General features: G+C 43.6%; 1 protein-coding gene and 1 long non-coding RNA gene across 2 annotated transcripts in view; one reads left to right on the top strand and one right to left on the bottom strand.

Annotated features, from left to right (window-relative positions):
• Positions 1-7,291, top strand: part of LOC120744030 — a 23,729-nt gene extending 16,438 nt beyond the window's left edge. Inside the window, exon 3 of the long non-coding RNA XR_005698287.1 lies at positions 7,192-7,291. This is a non-coding gene — a long non-coding RNA (uncharacterized LOC120744030). The remainder of the gene's footprint in view (positions 1-7,191) is intronic.
• On the bottom strand, positions 6,681-18,540 carry LOC120744006 (protein Wnt-2b-A). Its single transcript, XM_040048117.1, has 5 exons — positions 17,501-18,540; positions 14,728-14,948; positions 12,109-12,386; positions 10,269-10,533; positions 6,681-7,883 (listed from the first exon to the last, which is right to left on the bottom strand). The coding sequence occupies exons 1-5, from the start codon at positions 17,683-17,685 to the stop codon at positions 7,654-7,656; spliced, it is 1,179 nt and encodes a 392-aa protein (XP_039904051.1). The 5' UTR covers positions 17,686-18,540; the 3' UTR covers positions 6,681-7,653.

Genomic DNA, 18,540 nt, shown 5'->3' with positions numbered 1-18,540 from the left:
CATAGTTAATTTATCAGTTTTTATTTTAAAGCATGGCTGCATGCCTCACTTTCTTCCATCTGGTTGATTGTCTGGCACTGTATTTATTTGTCAGAATGCATTAGGCAATTTGTTGATTGACTGGCACTAGTAGTAGGAAATGTTAAGGTCTCACTCTCCCTTTCTCTGTTGAAACGATAGTGGTATGTTGCAGCAGCTGGATATTCACATGGGGGGTAATTATACGTTCACATTCTCCCAAACATTTCAAAGGCAAAGCCCTCTCAACATCACCTTTCACTTATACTGTGCAGTGCCATCAGACTGCATGTCCTTGGTGCTGTTGTTGTATGCGTTTTGGCTCTCTGTGTGGTAAACAGCTGTTGGTGTGTGCTTTAGTGCCTGATAAACACATTAGACTGTTGTTTACTCTCCTCTAAACTATCCCAGTTCAAACACTTGATAGATTTGGATCTCTTAGCCAGTAATGAAGATGTGAGTGCGCTTTATCTTAGCATTGTACAAAATCACGCTACCCTCTCGTGTTTAACACGTGCATGCATAAAAGTCATGTGCAGTTAACATCTATGCCTCTATGTTGCCAGAATGGAAAACGTTTCTGATATGTCTCAAATAATTTTCCAGCTTGCAGCTTTCTTTACCGTAATATCGAGGCGTCCATCATGCAGATGCCATAAATTCAATTCTATGACCCAGTTTTAGTGTTTGCATATAGCACATGTGTTTGAATAGAGCATCTGGTGATTTAGTGAACTTGCATGCTGCTGCACAGGTTTTGCAACTGTGAAACATATATGGAGGTTAGACGAAATGTTCTTTTAGATAATTTATCAGTTGCATGTAACACTGTGGGCATGGGTCTGTGCATGAACAATGTATATACAACACATTCATAAGTTCCATGTGTGATGCATAATGTATACTAACTATAGTGCTGCTGGCTGCCCCTACACTCTCTGCACGAGAGGAACAGTTTTCCATTCTGAGATGGATCAAAACAATGTCAGTAGTTGGCTGTAGGTACTGGAGAGAGATGTAGACACAATGGAGTATTGCCAAAAGAAGGTGTGGTGTGCCCCTGGGTGCAATTTAAAATACCACCACTCTTTCAGGCACTGGGGCACCAGTCACAACACAAAGCTTCTATTTTCCACCTAAACCTTTATCTGCAATAATGCAGGTTGTTGCACTGCGTTATGATGTCATCTTTTCCACACTGCTTTAGTTTTGAGTTGTGTTTTTTTTTTAAATTTCCAAATAAACCATGAATGTTAATTTAGAACAACATTAAACTGATTCACTGTTTAGCAGTAAAACTACATCCTCTGATTTTCATTAATGTTAAATTATGAACAGTAACTTTAAAACCTCTCATCTGCTGCTGTGGTACAGGATGAAATGCTAGATATATGAGATCAGGCTCCAGGTTTGGTCCGGCAGCATTAGGATTGAAGCTGGGTTAAGCTCGTGTGAAAGCTCTATTATACTTGATTGAATTATCTCCTTACACAGAGTGGGAGGCCAGAGCATAAACAAGTCACTCCGAACAGGCAGAGGGACAGATGAGTTTCCGTCAGTTGTTTTTGTTAGGCCAGCACTTTATTGTAAAACTGAAATGATATTGTTCCTGTGGCAGCTCTATGTAAATGTTTTGTGTGCAGTATTCCTCCATTTCATGCCGAGCGCTTGCTCTGTTTACCACTGTTTACTGAGAGATAGGGGCTACTGTACCGTGTCCTTGCTCCTGATCAACTGTCTCAATGTGGGTAGAAGGTGAAATCACGACAGGCGAAGCATTTGCTGCTTATGCAAATGGCTGTAGATGGAAAAGTAAAACAGACATAAAGCTAAAGATAATGTCAGGTTTCTGTAATTGTGTGTACGGACCGACTTCTGTGCCAATGCAAATTTACAGAGCGTTTGGGGAAAGAACACTGGATAAATGTGCACCTCCGAACACAAACAACAGCCTCCCACATTCCACATGGAGAGTGTTTGTTTGTGCGGTCAGAGTTTGGGATCCGTCACATGGCTGAAACTGTGTGTGTCTTCAGTGGTTTGTGTTTTTGAAGGTGAGGACGATTGGAGACTGACAGAGGGATGTTGACTCCAGTGACTCGACACATCTGCACCACTCTCAGCATCAACAAACACACAGTTGTGAACGTGTTTGAGTACAGGTATACACTCCAGTGGATGCTTTTACTTTCTTGCCTCTTAACATTGTTATTGAGATCTTTTAAAACAGAGGTGTCCAACGTAAGGCCCAGGGGCCAGAATGGGCCCAGCAAAAACTCCAATCTCACCCACATGGACATTCATACTACGCCAAAGTGATTAAGTAAGATATAATCAATTAAATGAGGCGGAAAGTCATGTTTTTCCACTTTTGGCTATATAAATTTGTTTTTCACAATTCCACAGTAAAATAAATAAATAAATAGGAATTTTTCTGTGAATTAACAGAAACTTTTTATAATCACAGGACAGTAATTTCAGTCCTACTAACAAATGTTTCTCAGCTCAACCACGACATTGCACTATAAAGCATTTCTTTATCATGTAGAAAAGATGGGATTATTGAAATTTCACTTCTTTTTATGAAAATTAGAAATCCCAGAGATTAAATGTGCAGTTAAACTACTTTACCTCAACAAAAAAGGGACTTTTACTAAGATCAGATTGGACGGTTTGTAACACTGGTAACACTAGATATTGTTCCCACTTCCAGAAGTCTGAGGAACAAGGATAGCTTTGTGGCACATCGCATGCTAATTAGAAGCCGTGATTGTGTGTGCGCTCCAGGATCTATCTGTCAATGCCACTCAGGTAGCCACGGTATCACTGTTAGTGTCAGCATCAGCGTGAGTCAGCTGGTATCACTCATTGGTATCTGTATCTGTGAGGCCTACACCCTGACCCTGTATCTCTCCCATTTCCCACACCTCTGTCTTGCTTGTGTATTGTCAGCCTAACCCCCAGATTTCCTGGTATGTTGGTGGAATTTCGGCTATTTTTCCAGGTCACTGTTGTTTGTGCCTTGCGAGGTGTGTCTGTAAATCCCCACACAGGGAGGGAGATAAACACACTCTCACTGTCACACACATATACAAACCTCGTCACATTGCGGCCCACACCTTGTACGGTGAAGAATTCACCGCGACTAACTCTCTAACTGTCTGACTCCGGCTCAGCACTGAGCTCTCGCCTGTGTATTCTTCAAGCCAACACTAAGCTTGACTTCTGGCCCAGCAGTCAGGAGTTAAATCACGAATATATTAGTGATGACAAATTGATGATGGACCAGGTCAAACAAGCTTTCTGCTCTGGAAAATTCCTTTAGGTCCACTGACATATGCTTGTATGCGTCAGTTGGAGCAAATTGCAAAAGCAAGGGAAATATTGCATCTACAACAGTATGTGTGAATGAAAAAGTTTAGAGGAAAGTTTTTTTTGCCAGAATTGATTTGGCAAGCCTCTCAGACCAGTGTGTTGGCTATAGTTTTTGCATTGCACTGCTGTACCACAATGCTTTGCAGTCACTCAGCTACATGAGCGGCTGAGCAAAGGCAGCAGTTAGTGAAAAACTGGACAATTTGGGGGTTGGAGGGCAGTTGCAGTGGATCTCAGCAGATAAATCTTTAATGTCATAATCCCTTTTTCCACTTAAAGCACACATCAATTCATACTCGTGCTTTTTTCCTCCCTTTCTGTCTTTACACTCCTCAGGCAGGTCTCAGGAGGTCACGTGAATATTAGTTTGAGCTCCCTAACAAATCTGCACCTCCTGCTGCTCCCAAAGGCCCTCCAATCCAACAGTGTTTCTGCAAAGCTACACCGTGTAATACCTAATGGCTGACACCCACCACATCAAATAGAGGCAGAGCAAAAGAATAAAAGATGAGTGAAGGAGTTGACAAGAGTGAGCAGCTCACTGCAGGCCAGATTTAAATCCAGCAAAGCAGGTGTTCTCCTGAATAGCTTTACCTCATTGCTGGCCAGCCTGAGGAGAGCTTAGCTACATGAGCAAGCTCTTAATGTTTAGGAGGTGTCAACAGGCAGCAAATCGCTGCTGGTCATTCACAGTGCCAGAGCTTTTCTGTTAATACGCCTAAACTTTATGACCCCCGACCTTACTAGACTCACGTTAAACCTGAAAACAGGTCCTTCTGGCCTTGAGGCGTAAACTCATCCCACTGCACACACACACAAACACTTGTATGTTGCGATGCATTGGTCATGATCGGTGAGTGACACAGTAGGAAGGACCGCCAACACGCTGAGGGTTTTACCAGACAGGTGATAGGGTAGTTCAGGGAGCAGTGATGGGGTGCTATACAAGCGTGCAGGTACGTACATGTGAATATGTGTGCAAAACAGATCGCATGGCCGACACCCAGACCACCCCCAAGGTGGATCTCCGGCTAGATTCCCACCAACAGGACGCCTGTATCGGAGGTGGTCGAGGGAGGGGGGAGGTGGATGGAGGGCGGTCAAAGAGATGTGCCACACGGGGCGGGTAATGATGATGAATTGTGAGGAACATAGTTTGGCTCAGATTAGGATCTGCTGATAAACATGCCCGCCAGCTCTCTGGGTAACCTTATACATTTCTTTCTCTCCTAAATCTACCAGTTTAAGTCAGCGTCTTCCTCCCCACTGTCATTAAAATCTCTCTTCCAGTGTAAGCTTAAGTTCTGCCTATGTACCTCTAGCATGAGTGTTCACGGATTTATATGTAACCGGAGTTCATTCTCTATTCTCAGAGTTGTTGTCATTTGGCTCCCAGAGCTCAGACTGACACGCATTACAGCCGGGGCATAAGGTTTATAAATCTTTTTAACTGTCAGTACTGAGACACAGGAGGAGTTTAGAGAGCAAGACAGAGAAAATATAGAGCAAGTGTTTAAAATGAAAAAACACTTAAAAATTTAGAAAATGTGAAAAAAAATCCACAGACACTTACAGCAGCATTTTTCATTATACCAGTTTGAAAGCTCTCCGCTTTTTAAAGAGAAAATGCAGAAAATTCAGCTCCATCTGAGCAGCGCTTGTACCTTGTGACTTTACCACAAAGCTCCTCTCAAAGCAGTGATCCAAGTCAGGCTACTTGGCCTTACGGGATTAACGGATAACTTTGATTTACTACAGCCTAGATTTTATGTTACAGCTTTGGCCATTGTTTGTATTGATTTTGATAATAGCCCACTAAGTTAATTGCTGAGAACTGGAAACATGGCAAGCGCTGCTACAACAGGGGAAAAGGGGGGGCTTCTTTATTTGGAAGTCAGAACACGCTGGCACACCTGTAATGTCAGTAATCATGAAATAATTCCTCGCTGTACTGGAAAACCAACCACCTCCAAAAACTTTCCTCGAGATGAGCGGTGCAGTCTCTAAAATGTGACGGATCTTTGCAAAATTGTGTCCTACTTTTGGTTTGTTTACTTTGGCTATTCTGCATCTTACTGTTTGTGTTAGTTAAGCTACCCAATTTAAAAAAAATCCTAAATGCAGCAGTTAATTTAGTGAGTAATCCTAACCTACTGTGCCAGTAACCAAACAGGAAAGGATCTAAGCTGACCAAGAAAATGATGTATCCTTTAAACCCTCTGTGTTGTTTGATGCTTTATTTGTCCCCTCAGTTAGTACAGCCTCCCTCTTCTCTTCCTGCTGCCTGCCAGCAGCAAAGAGTAATGGTTTGCCTGTCATACTCTTGAACTGGAATGCTCCCAGCCTGGCATCCAGGACACAGATAGACTCTGCCACCGGACGCTGGCACTAGAATAGTCTCAGTGACTGGAATGGCTTGATAAAATTACCCTAAGGGACAATAAAGCTTATCTTATCTAATGATATTGGCCTCCCATGGCTATTAAAAGACCACTGTGGTCTCCAGACCACAGCCTGCAGATGCAGAGAGCCCAGAGATGATCTCTCCGGGCTGAGGAGAAGAACGGATGGTTTCTGAAACAGCTTCAGGTATTACAACTTGCATCAAAATATTGTAATAAGACAAATTTTAGCTGTGGTGAAGAAGCAGCAGTTCAAAGCTTTATCTGTCAGGTCTTTTTGTTCTTGTATGTGATATCCCGTACATCTTATCGGGAGTCTCTGGACTCTCTAATATAACTGAGACTGAACTGGACAGAGAGTCTGGGGAGCTGAGGGGGCTGAAGCAAAGAAGATTGCTGGAAAAGTATTCCCTTTGATAAGCCGGCCAAGAAGCCTTTGATTAAATGTGGTCCCAGCAGGAGCCCACACTAGGTCCTCTGTGGCACAACCATGTCCAATCACCAGCTATCAACAGCCCCGGGTAATTACAGCCATCTAGTCATTAGCCTGGGACCCACCTGGAATTCCACATAGCGCAGGGTGGGATAGGGCCAGCAGGGGTTGGGGTTTAAGCTGGGCCTTTAATCAAACACTTCCCTCCCCTTGACTGATATCACACACCCTCCCCAACCCACACAGAATCAGCCTTTGTACTGACATAGATTGTATTATTAGTGCTCCAGTGTGTGTGTGTGTGTGTGTGTGTGTGTGTGTGTGTGTGTGTGTGTGTGTGTGTGCGTGCGTGTGATGGCAATAACACGGCACGTTATGACAGCATGTAATGTTTACAGACTGGCTCTGCAGCCTCAATATGCTCGTCTGAACAAAAAACCAGGATTCCAGTGTCAGACTAATGCACCATATATTTCATATGAACATCTGCTTAGATAAGGCAATATACACAATGTTATACAAGCAAGATGAAGAGCAAAGAAGTGAAATCTGTCTGATGTTATGGTTTGGTGTGACTGAACAGCCATCAAGGTTTGGTTTTCTTCATCTTCTTCTCAGCAGCAAGCTGAAAACTGGAGCACGCCAGATAATCACAGTAATGGGAGTGCTCGTCTCTCTCCTTTTGTCAGCCAATGTAGTGCAGCGTCTTCCTCGAAAGAGAAACCAAACAGCACTTTACAGCTTAAATAAATCGCTTTAAACAGCTTTTTTTCCTCCTTCTTCTGTTTTTTTGTTTTTGCAGTCGCATTCAAAGTTCCAATAACACAATGTCTGTGTCTCCGTCGTCTGTTAGTCCTCTGTTTGGACTGCTTGGCCGCACACAGCCAAACTTACACTCAGATGTCCACTCAAATTGCACTTACCAAGTCCAACCTAGTATTCTTTTTTCGTTTTCTTTTTTAGGTAAAAGTGTTTCCCCCAAAATGAAGCAACGTTATGTGAGTATATGATGTTGTTGTAATAATACTGGATATGTCTGAAGGCTCAGTTAATGTCAAAATTCGTCTTTAAAGCATCATGAAAGCAGCAAACCATTTCAACCCAACAACTGAGTCTTCAGTGAAAGCCTAACCCACCTGAACCCCAAAGGTGGTATCACTGTTCATCTGATCCCAGCAGTTCAGTCACAGGGCCGTTCACAAACAGGGGCTAATGGGTATTAATTCATATTGACGGGTACTGAATTCTAGTGCTTTCACAGAGACGGGTAGAAAAGCCATGCATTGAGTCGAGGTTGCGGGAAAGGGGAAGGCGGAGATGCAGAGCACTTTTGGACAAACTTTCCCAGAATGCCGTGTTCCACAGGATATCCTGCACAGGGGAAAGGGGCGGGGTTGCATTGCAGGGAGCGTAGGGGGCGTGTCCTCAGGTCTGGTCCAGCCATTCAGCTCGTTTGGGAGCCTTGCACGTGTGTATGTCTACAGCTTCCTCACAGTCCTTACACTCCACAGAGCAGCACCACTTGAACTTGCACTCGCACTTGGTGATTTGCTTGACTCTCGTGGTGTCGTAGCCACGCCCACAGCACATGACCTCACAGCCGTCTGTGCCGCGCGATGTCTTATTGCAGACCCGTCCGGCTGTGCCCAGGGAACCTGCAACAGAATGGCAAAACAGAATTTACTGGTCCCGTTTCACTTCTCTGCTACTTACTCAGCTCTAAACACAAGGCTGTCGTCAGATATCGATAGAGTCACACTGATGATTTACAGGTCTAAACTTGTGTATAAAATACCATACACTAAAAGTGTTCTGAATTATTTAGATTGATCATAATTCAACGGACTCAGTCATCCTTATCTACACTGTTTGGCCTTCCCCTCCTGTTTTCATATCTGAAATTCATCTGGTTGCAACATGGCTGCACTTACGCATTGGCTCCTTTTGTTAGGAGCTGTCAGCAAAAGTAAAACCTAATTTCCTAAAAAGTTAAGACATTGTGTATGTTTTTTTTAATGAATACATAATTTAGAGCTTATAAAATATATATATATAAAAGAATATTGCAGGTTTTTAAGTAACATAGGCTGCTGTCCAAATTAAGTCTTTTTCAGGCAATGACTTGCTTATTTCAGGAAGACAACAGCAAACCACATCCTGCATGTATTACTGCAGCACGGCCCCACCAGGCTGCCTGCAGTGCAGAAAACATTCAGCGCATTATAAAATGATGCAAAGGAGGCCTTGATATCTAACAAGAATGGGAAAACATTTTAGATCTGCAGCAGTCTGCTTAGCTCCCAAACATTTACAGTGTTGCTAGAAGAAGAGCTGAAATAACACAGTGGTAAACATGACTCTTATCCAGGTTGTTTTTAAATATATTGCAAACATAAAATTAAACCTTTAGCATCTTGGTTTTGTTTTTTTAAAAAAAAGAGACATTTCTCAAGCACACACAGTTTAGCACACCCAGCATCCCTCTCGCCAGATACTTGGCATCAGGTGGCAAGACATAACGAGACCGAGACAACAGGGAAAAACATTAGGAAGAGCATGTAGCAGTTAGGTCACGTCTCCCGATGGCTGACCAATCACCTGCCAAAGCAAACTGTCTTTGGGAAGTATAAAGAGGATGAAAATTGTGCCATAGAAGGTATGAAGTGATTCTGGCACAAGGATAAACATGGAGGCAAGCAGGTAACGTCAGCCCTGCAGGAGCACACCTGGATCCAATGTGTTGAACATCTGATAAATATCTTTGTCTTGTTTTTCAAGCAACCAAAATCTTTATTAGAAACGTGGCTGCGCAACAAAGAGGCAGAGCTGCATGTCTGAATTATAAAATGAAAATGAAATACAATAAGATATGAATATATGATCAGAAGATAGGTACTCTGGCTGCTAAAAACAGAAATATGTAAGTACAACAATTTACTTTTTTTTAAAATTCACCATCTTTAAGTACGTCCTTTAATCAAGTTTATCTTTGCCTTTGCAATCACTGTAATACAAATAATAATCTTTTTTTAAATTTCTGCAACAGATGTCAGAGGTGTGATCAGTGCAACGTGTTGGCCAATAGTGAACGTATCGTAGCGCTCGGTGTGGCCATTGCCGTTTCATATCGTCTGTGTCTTATGTGAAAGTCACCCCAAACGAGATTAGCGCTCATGTTTGGTGTGAGAAGCTCCCTGTTTGAACTGCTACCTATCACAACAAGCTGCCCGTAGAACAACAAACCCACACACACAACTATGCGGTGTTGGTAGAGTGGCCTATAGTTACACTGCCTTTCCCAAGCCACTGCTCCCTTTGAAGCCACCCTATGTGTGTGTATGGGTGTGTGTGTGCGGGTTAAATGGACAGTGGAGCGTGACAGACAGACAGGCTCTCACACTCTGAGGCCCACTTTGGCCTCCAGCTATGCTTAGTTCAGACAGACAGAGAGGGAGAGAGACTGTGACAGACAGAAATTAAATTAGCTGCTTGTGTCCCTAGGCTGTGGATTCCACTGGGAAGGTGAGAAAGAGGGGGAGGACAGATGAGGGGCAAAGGAAAAGGCAGACAAAGGGAGCAAGGGTGAGGGAGAACTGGGAAGAGCTTCTCGGTGATGCGGGCATTGATGTCAGTGCCCCAAAAACTGTCTGATAGTAATGCATCCATCAAAGAGCCAATCAGAAACGGACATAAATGATCAGGTGCGTTGTGCAAAGGTTGATGAAGACATCCCCGGACCATGGGCTCATGTGTATATGTGTGTGTGCGTTGACAGAGACTGACAGAGGTCAGGTGGTCACGGCCGTCAACGGCTGTTTCCCCAGGGTACAAGGATATTAGCTTCCACAGACATCACACAGGCTGTGTTATCTGACTACCATTACACACACACACACACACACGGACACACACAAACACACTAGTCATGCATGAGTATACACACAGCATACACATAACACCACTAAAACATAACACAGTCGGGGCAATCCATCAACATCCATGAGAAAATGCTTCCCCGTCTTTCAGTTCTGCCGTCTTACCTGCTGCTTTGTCTTGCAGGCAGTAATCCGGGGAGCTCTCAAAGTACACCAGGTCATTTTTGGTAGGCTTCCTGAAGTCCTTGTTAGCTACAGTGAGACCTGTCCCATCTTGATTCATCATCACCTCGATAGCCCCGTTGTATTTTCTCCTCAGGTAGTCACCCGTCTTCCTGAAGTCTGACATAGCATTCCAGCATGTCCGTAGCGTACAAGAGCCGCTCACTCCGTGACATTTACACTCCAGCTTCATGAAGCGCTTCACCGCCTAAGTGAAGGAGATTTTGCAAATTCTCAGAATGCAGCACCACTGCAGGATTTTTTATTTTTATTTTCTTTTATGCAAATTATGACCTCTTACTACACCCAATGTCTTGTGGGTAGTTTTAGCTTTGTCAGCTCAGGTTTTGAGTTAATTAGCTTGTTTTTTACTGAATTTCCCAACGTCACTGCCATCAGCAAATTACCATGGGGCTGGATGCCATTTCCAGAAAGAGATGTTCTACTGAATTTTGTAATGAATCCGATTCACATCGGATTAGAATTAACATATGAAGACAACACCGTTTTCATCTCTGCCTGGATGGTTTCTACGGTGGCCCTGAGAGGTCAACCACACTGCAATTTAAGAAAAAAACAGCAAAAACACACAAGACACAGTGGAAGTGTTTTTGAGAGACATTAATGTGACGAAACAGCTGCAGAAGTGACAAAAACCAAAACATGTGAAGGATCGCACTGAGACAGAATGTTTGGAGAAAAAGAAATGCAGGGTAACGTGTGTTTTATTCACTAGACTCTAATAAGACTGTGGGTAAATGTTATACAATTATTGATTTGTTGTTGTGCTCTTCCAGATTATTTAAGATGTCAAAATCTTAATCTGGGACACCCCCACCAACCCTAAGTCCCAACAGTCCAAGTGAATGTAAACAGTGCTAAAACTCTAAAACTTGCAACTGTTGTGTATTTATGAGTTGCTAAATAATAAGCCATACACAGAGCACTGACCCAGGCTCTATGCATGAAGGTGCTGCAGCCGTGCTTTTAAGTGGAAAAGAGCAAATATGCTGCATTGCTGGCTGTACATGACTGTTTCTATCCTGCTAATAACCAAAACAAATCCTGTTTTCACTTTTAAGACTTTACCACGGGGCGATCGTGGCTCAAGAGTTGGGAGTTCGCCTTGTAATCGGAAGGTTGCCGGTTCGAGCCCCGGCTCGGACAGTCTCGGTTGTTGTGTCCTTGGGCAAGACACTTCACCTACTACCTACTGGTATTGGCCAGAAGGGCGGATGGCGCGATATGGCAGCCTCGCCTCTGTCAGTCTGCTCCAGGGCAGCTGTGGCTACACCTGTAGCTGCCTCCACCAGTGAGTGAATGTGTGTGTGCTTTGGGATTCCTAGGGGGGGACTAGTAAAAGCGCTATACAAATACAGGCCATTTACCATTACCACTGCAACGCGCTAACTCGGGAGTGAAGTCACTCCTGAATTCTGACATGTGAGTTCTGAGTTCCCTCTTTGGGTTGTTTTTGTGAGATTTTTTGTCCATTGTGTTTTATTGAACTTTAATATGTTTATTTGTGCTTTTGCAGCATTTTTCTATTTTGCTCCTGTTTTCTTAATCAGCAGTGTTTTTAACCTTTCAGGGCCACCATAGTTTTCACATGTAGATTCAGTAACAATGTAACTGTGAAAGCCACTGATGATTATCCAGTTCGGGAACATAAAACTGAAAGTGTCTGTTTGCTTTTAAATGTTGTTAAATGTACGCTTGAAACATCCACATCAGGGGTTCCTTATATTCAATGTGTCTTAATGCATAGCAGTCACACACTTACTGTTCTGCCACAGCGGTTGTTGTGTAGGTTCATGAGTGCCCGAGCATCTCGGACCGTTCTCTCTTTGGCATCTATGAAGGTTTTGGCAAATTTTATCCCGTAGTTGATGTTATCGCTACAGCCACCCCAGTCAAATTCTCCTCTATCGTCTTTATCTCGTCCGCGTTTGTGTGGGTCGCAGTTGCACGTCCTCAGCTCCCCCTGGCTGCAGGCTCGAGTGAGCGCGTAGACCACTCCTGCTGAGGAGATGGCATAGACGAATGCTGCTTCACGGCTGCCTGAGAGTAAAAGCAGAAAAGCCAAATGAGAAACAGAGGTTAGATGGGGGTAGAGGTTAGAATAACATAATCCGTTTCTGAATACGGAAACTGCAGTTACTCATATCATGCCATGCAATAGATTCTCTGAGTTCCAAAGACTTTGCAGCCCACATGTTATCATGCATACACAAATATACATAATGCTATGACAGGGCCTAGGTATGAGGACACTGAAGGTGCAGCTGACAGGGCATATCAGGCTTGAAGTAGAGTATACACCAGCTCTGTTTAAATATTATCATGGAAATAATCCTAGCTGTGGGGCTCTCCTCTGCTCACATAAATTGTTTGAATACAGACACAGTGATACCCCATTAATCAGCGCCAGGGTGATGTCATGACAGCATTATCTACCATTGCTCTGCTCATCTGTTCTTTTCTGGTCTCTTTCGTTCTTTAGAATATGACTCATCTTTTGTTTGGCCAAAGACACAGAGAGAATTAGATATAGTGTTTGGTCACAGTTGCTTTTTGCAGCACCTCCGGGAATGAACAATCCAAAAAACATGGCAGCAAGAGGCAAGGAGCTTCTTCATTTTTAGACAGTTTATCGACGGGATAAAAACCATTTTTATTTGGTGTCTCTGTGCTCAAAGTTCAAAACAAACAGGAGAACCTGAAATGAAGCTGAAATGAGGTCGTTAATCCCTATTTTTAAAACTGGCTGCTAGTGAATTTCACAAGCAATAACTTGGCTATTTGGTCTGTCAGTTTGCCCAGGTCAGGATATTTAAACAGAAATTAGCCATGAAAGTCGATAAAGATAAAAGCCCTAATGATTTCACAATCTCGCCCTGAGAAAACAAGTGGCATTTAACAAAAATCCAAAAATCATTAGTTGGATGGACTCAGTGAGCATCATCTTTGACCCTATATTGATATTATAATGTATTATATTGTTCTTAGAACATTCAGCTCCTGGAAGTATAAACCATAATTGACACATTTGCATTTTGATCCAACGTCCTCAGGCTAGAAAAGCGCTCAGGTTTATTTCTCATGTTCATGTTTGATTTGCACTTCATATCTTTAGCTGAACCACCGCGTGCGCCCTCCTTTTAAAGATGTTTGCATTTGTCTGATAACCTGGAAGAAGCTAGGATACAGTAATGCTGACTGCATTCATCAGAAGCGCTTTTGCATTTCAAGCTTTTAGCACCTAGCTGCATTAGTGAAGCGAGACCTTCTTCTCAAAATGTGTCAAAGGATTAAGTTTCACGAAATGAAAATACCAGCACTTTAGCTAACTAAGGGTGGGACACTTCACATTCACCCTGCTCCTTAAGAGTTTGTGCGATCCAACCTGCATGCTCTGTATTCACTGGAGTGTCCCATTTCGTCTGTGAGGAGATGGGGGCAGCGGGGGTGGGGCGGGGTTGTATGTGGGAGAGGGCTGAGGAGGGCACTGCTGGTCATCTTTCAAACCTGCGATGTTTGTCTGACAGTGAGAATATCTCTCTAAATATTTACATCTACATTACTGTTTATTCCTCTCCACCCCACACACACATGCAGCCTTTATCTCCATATCTGCTACTTTTTGTTCCATGCATCATCAGCCCCCACACATGCTTGGGATAGCAGTAGCAGGCCACGGAAAGTCAGCGATGTCAGAAACCGAGTTCGCGGAGACAAACATCTTTTCGTGCAACCTGCGCCCCGACACAACAGTGAGCAGCTGCTAATGGAGGATTTCCTTCTATGCAACAAAGAGAAACAAAAAGCATAATCCATGCATATAATTTGAAGGATTAGCATCACAGTGACACTCCTTGTACCTGCACCCATGCTACATTCAGAATGCAACAATAGTCATTTAGTGCTGAGAAAGCATTTGGGAAAGAAAATCATTATGAATAACGTATCATTTAATCTTTAATGCTAAATCACCAGGTGATTGTTCTCACTTGTAAAGGTCTTCAAGAGGATGATTTACACATCCGCTGCCTTAGCAAAATATGTATGGGACTGTGCCTTTGTGTATGCATGACTGTGCAGCAAAGTTGAAATTTCTGGCAGGGGCTGAAAAACCAAATGACGACAATTCCACGTCTTGATGTGTGTGTGTGTTTATTGATGAGGCATAAGCATTACAACAGTCCATTACTGACTGTAAACACGGCGTACTAGCATACGTAAAGTAGGAAAAGCAAGAGAGAACAAAGAGAAGTGAAAGAAAAGGAAGAAAAACTGAACGAGAAAGGTGAAAATGAGGATTCCCATAGTCACAGTCAGAGCTTGGCTTCACCCTCCATTCCCTCCGGCATCACATTTACTTTCCACACACACGCAGACTTACTCCTCAGCAGGACACGTCCAAAGACAGTGTGGTCACGGTCCAGTGTGCTGCAGTTCCATCGATGGTGTCTGAACTGGTGCTGGCACTCTCTGATCCACTCTTTGGTTCCCTCCCCAATTGCCTGCATGATGTCAGGGTGGCGTTGGCAAAGCTGCCGCTGCTTGTTCACCAGGCCGGGGATGTTGTCACAGATTACACGGGCACCGAGTGCGCCGATATACCTACGATAAACAAACAAAAGGGGGGCAAACACATTTAGAGCTATTTCAAACTGAATCCACCATCCCCTGGCCATGCGTACTCAAAAATCAGCAGGCAAGAGCGATTGATTATATATTGTAACTGATTGCTAAACCCTGGTGCCCTTATGAGAACATGTAGGCACAAGTGGAAACACGCACCTATAGGTGGTGAGCGGCAGTTCCAGTCCTCTGTAAGTCAGAGTTCACTACACTTAACAGTTTAAGGTTTGCGAGTAGGAGGGGAGTGGAAACCATTTACTCCGCTCTCCAAATAAATAAGCACTTAACCTCTCCCCACAAGACCTGTGTGTGTACGTGTGTTTAAATGTTTCCCAAAGACATAGTTGAAATCATGCTGTCACAAATCAGAGCAGGACGTCTGGGGCCTCCAATAACCCTGTCAAACTAAGAACCCATTTACTCACTTTATTCCTCTCTGTCCTCTGCCTGATTGCTCTCATCTTGCTCACTGTTCCCCTGCATGCCTCGTGCAGTCTCTCTCCCTCGCCATAATAAAACAGACTTTTACAATGTCCTATCAAGATAAATGGTGCATTGAGATTGCCCAGAATAAACTCTAATTGTGATAGGCCTCTCGGTGTGTGTGCGTGAGCGCGAGACCTCTTGCAGCTTCGTAGTCACAAGGCTTTGGCGGTTCAGTGAGGAGAGGCCAGGGAGCCTGTAGCTGTGTGGCCATGTTTTATGAGGCCGGGCAAGAGGATGGAGACTGGAGACTCTACACTCCCCAGAGAGGGATTAGAGGGGAGGGAAAAAAGAACAGAGTGCTCATCAAAGGAAAGTGCCAGAGCAGCAATTCACACTTAATTTTCTCTCTTCGCTCTCGCCCTCTTTCTGAGAGTAAGGAGGACTTGTGGATTTTATAGGATAGTAAATCATTATCCACAGGTCTAAAACAACTTGCTGCACTGTGGGTCACCAGAGAAAGACGACTGGGACACATGGTGACACCGAGCTGTGCTCTGATTTTAAATGACACAGACAGAACTTGTTACTAATGCAAAAGAAAAAGAAAACAGACCAAGTAAATATGAAATTACTTTTCTTTTCTGTTACATATAAGGAACCCAAGTTAAACTTCTGATAGAGGCACGCACAAAGGATGAATGTCAGCAACGCACACTCACATCTCTGTTTTATTGTCCCCTCCCAATTAATACAGCAAAGTCTTCATTTCGGATGAACATATACAGCAATTTTATTAAATCGAACATATTATTTTGCTCATTTCTCAAGTGGCTACAACAGCCCGCAACATTTTTGCTCCCACCCTAAGGTGGTACAGCTCCTGCTCTGTCCATGTCACCTCTCAGCAGCCTTCCACCAAAAACAAACAACTAAATAAATCTATGAATAAATATAAGGAACAGTTAGAGGAAGCAGTATATCTCCTACACACTGAATCCCACCCAAAGTCAGTAATGCCAAGTCAAAGCCTCTACCCATAACTGCTTTCAATCTACACAAACTATTAGGCATTCCATCATCGCTGCGCCTGCCCACACACAGACACTTCTCCTGTAAACACACTCACAGGCATGGACATTTTCACTTATGTTAGTGCGCAGGCAGTGAGATATTTTTTAACCCGTTCGCCTACGCGCTGCGCGGCTGGTTTGGGTGGTGTTTTAGTGAAGTCATGTGTGTTTGTGAGTGGTACCTGGTGAATTAATGACTGCTGTGCCTCGTCCAATGCGGGCTCCAGCTGAGCCGAACACGCGCTCAGCCAACAGCGCCGACATAAATTACGTTTATCGCTCTATTATTATTCCGCAACATGGCAGGCCAGCACACCGACACGAAGAAAAGGCATTTTAGAAGTTTGAATCTTACTCATGAACTCATACGATTTTCTTTTTCTTACTTTAACGTCCTGTCCTGCTCTTTGCTCATTTTCGAGTCAGTTGGAATTAAATTGGACGATGACAGAAAAGCGCATTAAGAGTTTTTCTTCACACTCACTACCTCGTAAAATCAGTCGTGAGCGCAATCTGTGGTGGCAGATATGCGACTATTATAACCCAGCACATTTAGATTCTGCACAAAATTTTCTAAACAAAAAAAGAAAAGAAAGGAAAAAAGAGAGTATTAAAATGTTGCCATCAGTTCCGATGAGAGAAGCACTGTCAGCTGTGCAGTGCGTCCGCGATAATAAATTAACTGATCCAAACCCTCATAACCGCCTTTTCTGTTCGCTGCTGGAAAATTAGCTGGAATGAAGGTTTTTGGGGGTTTTTTGTTTCTTTTTTGCTTTCGGGGAAAAAGCGATTAAATAATCTTCATAAGTTACAGTTGATCTCGCTTTGGATCCCTGAACAGTTTTCTAGGGAAAGAAAATAGAGCTGAGTTAAAGCTTCAGTTTCGTTAGAATAATCCGTTATATTTTGTGGCCATTTTAAATTGTATCATTTAAAATCGTTATGCTAAATTATCATTAGCGTAATAATGATGATGATGTAGTAAATAAATCAGTGTAGCAGGCAGGCCAGTATGTGTGATGGATGCAGACTCACCACCATGAGGAGTCCACCCGAGGCGTCACAAGCAGCAGCAACAACAGACACGCGCAATAAATCCTCGAACTGGCACCGGCGTTCTGGCATGAAGAAGATCGGGGTGAGAGTCTAGCTCCCGCCGGCGAACCACAGCGCTGAATCTGAGCTGCACGGAGACTGGGAATCCTGTTTAACCCCAACATGACTTTTCCTCACTTTTTTTTTAGCCCAAATGTACCAAAAAAGACCACAAAAAAAAAAATCAAATCTCAGAAGAAACTCCAAACTTCACTTGATATTGTGAGGTGTGAGAGTAGCCGTGCAGCAGGGAGGCCTCATTATCCAATGTTTGGCTTCATGTAGCGCGGCTGTCAGCAAAGAGAGGAGCGCGTTGTCGGTGCCATGTGCGCACCAGACTCTCCACTGAGAGCTTCTGGATGCCAACTGGAGGTTTACCTGGAGAGGCGAGCAACAAGTGTCGGTAGTTAGTTCCCGCACAAACACTTATCCTTGTTTTCGTTTTGTTTGTTTGTTTTGTTTTTAACTTGGTTCAGGGGCAAAAGTAGGGTCCGAATCAGCGCTGGAGCCAAGTGTTTTCAGACGAGAGACTGCGGTTCTGTCGGCTGTGTGCTGGGTCGGATGCTTGCACCGGATCTCTCCTTTATTAGTGCACGGTGGACAGTGTCCGAGCTGAGAGAGAGAAAGAGAGAGAGACATGAGGGAGGGTTCGCGCTGATAGCTCCTCTCGCTCATTGGGCAGAAGAAGGGGTTACAGAGTTTGACGAGGAAAGAGATATTAAAAAGGATGGATGGAGAAAGGTGCGCGCGTGTGTGTGCGTACGTGTTGGGTGGAGGGGTGGTGATGATGCTGAGGTGGAGACGGTCCTATTGTGCGCCGTTGATCCGTAACCACAGACAGAAATGATTATAACTAATGACGGCGCCTTTGTTTTACAACCCAGTAAAATCAGATAATTCACTCCTAAAAATATTTTTTACTTTTTATTAAAGGAGTTTTCGATTTTAAAGACTATTTTTTGAAATGTTTTTGTATATAT

Source organism: Simochromis diagramma, unplaced genomic scaffold, assembly GCF_900408965.1.
Source record: "Simochromis diagramma unplaced genomic scaffold, fSimDia1.1 OVJJ01000387.1, whole genome shotgun sequence".
NCBI classification, from domain to species: Eukaryota; Metazoa; Chordata; class Actinopteri; order Cichliformes; family Cichlidae; genus Simochromis; species Simochromis diagramma.
Note: the sequence above shows the minus strand (reverse complement) of the source record. Positions and strands in the feature narration are given on the sequence as shown.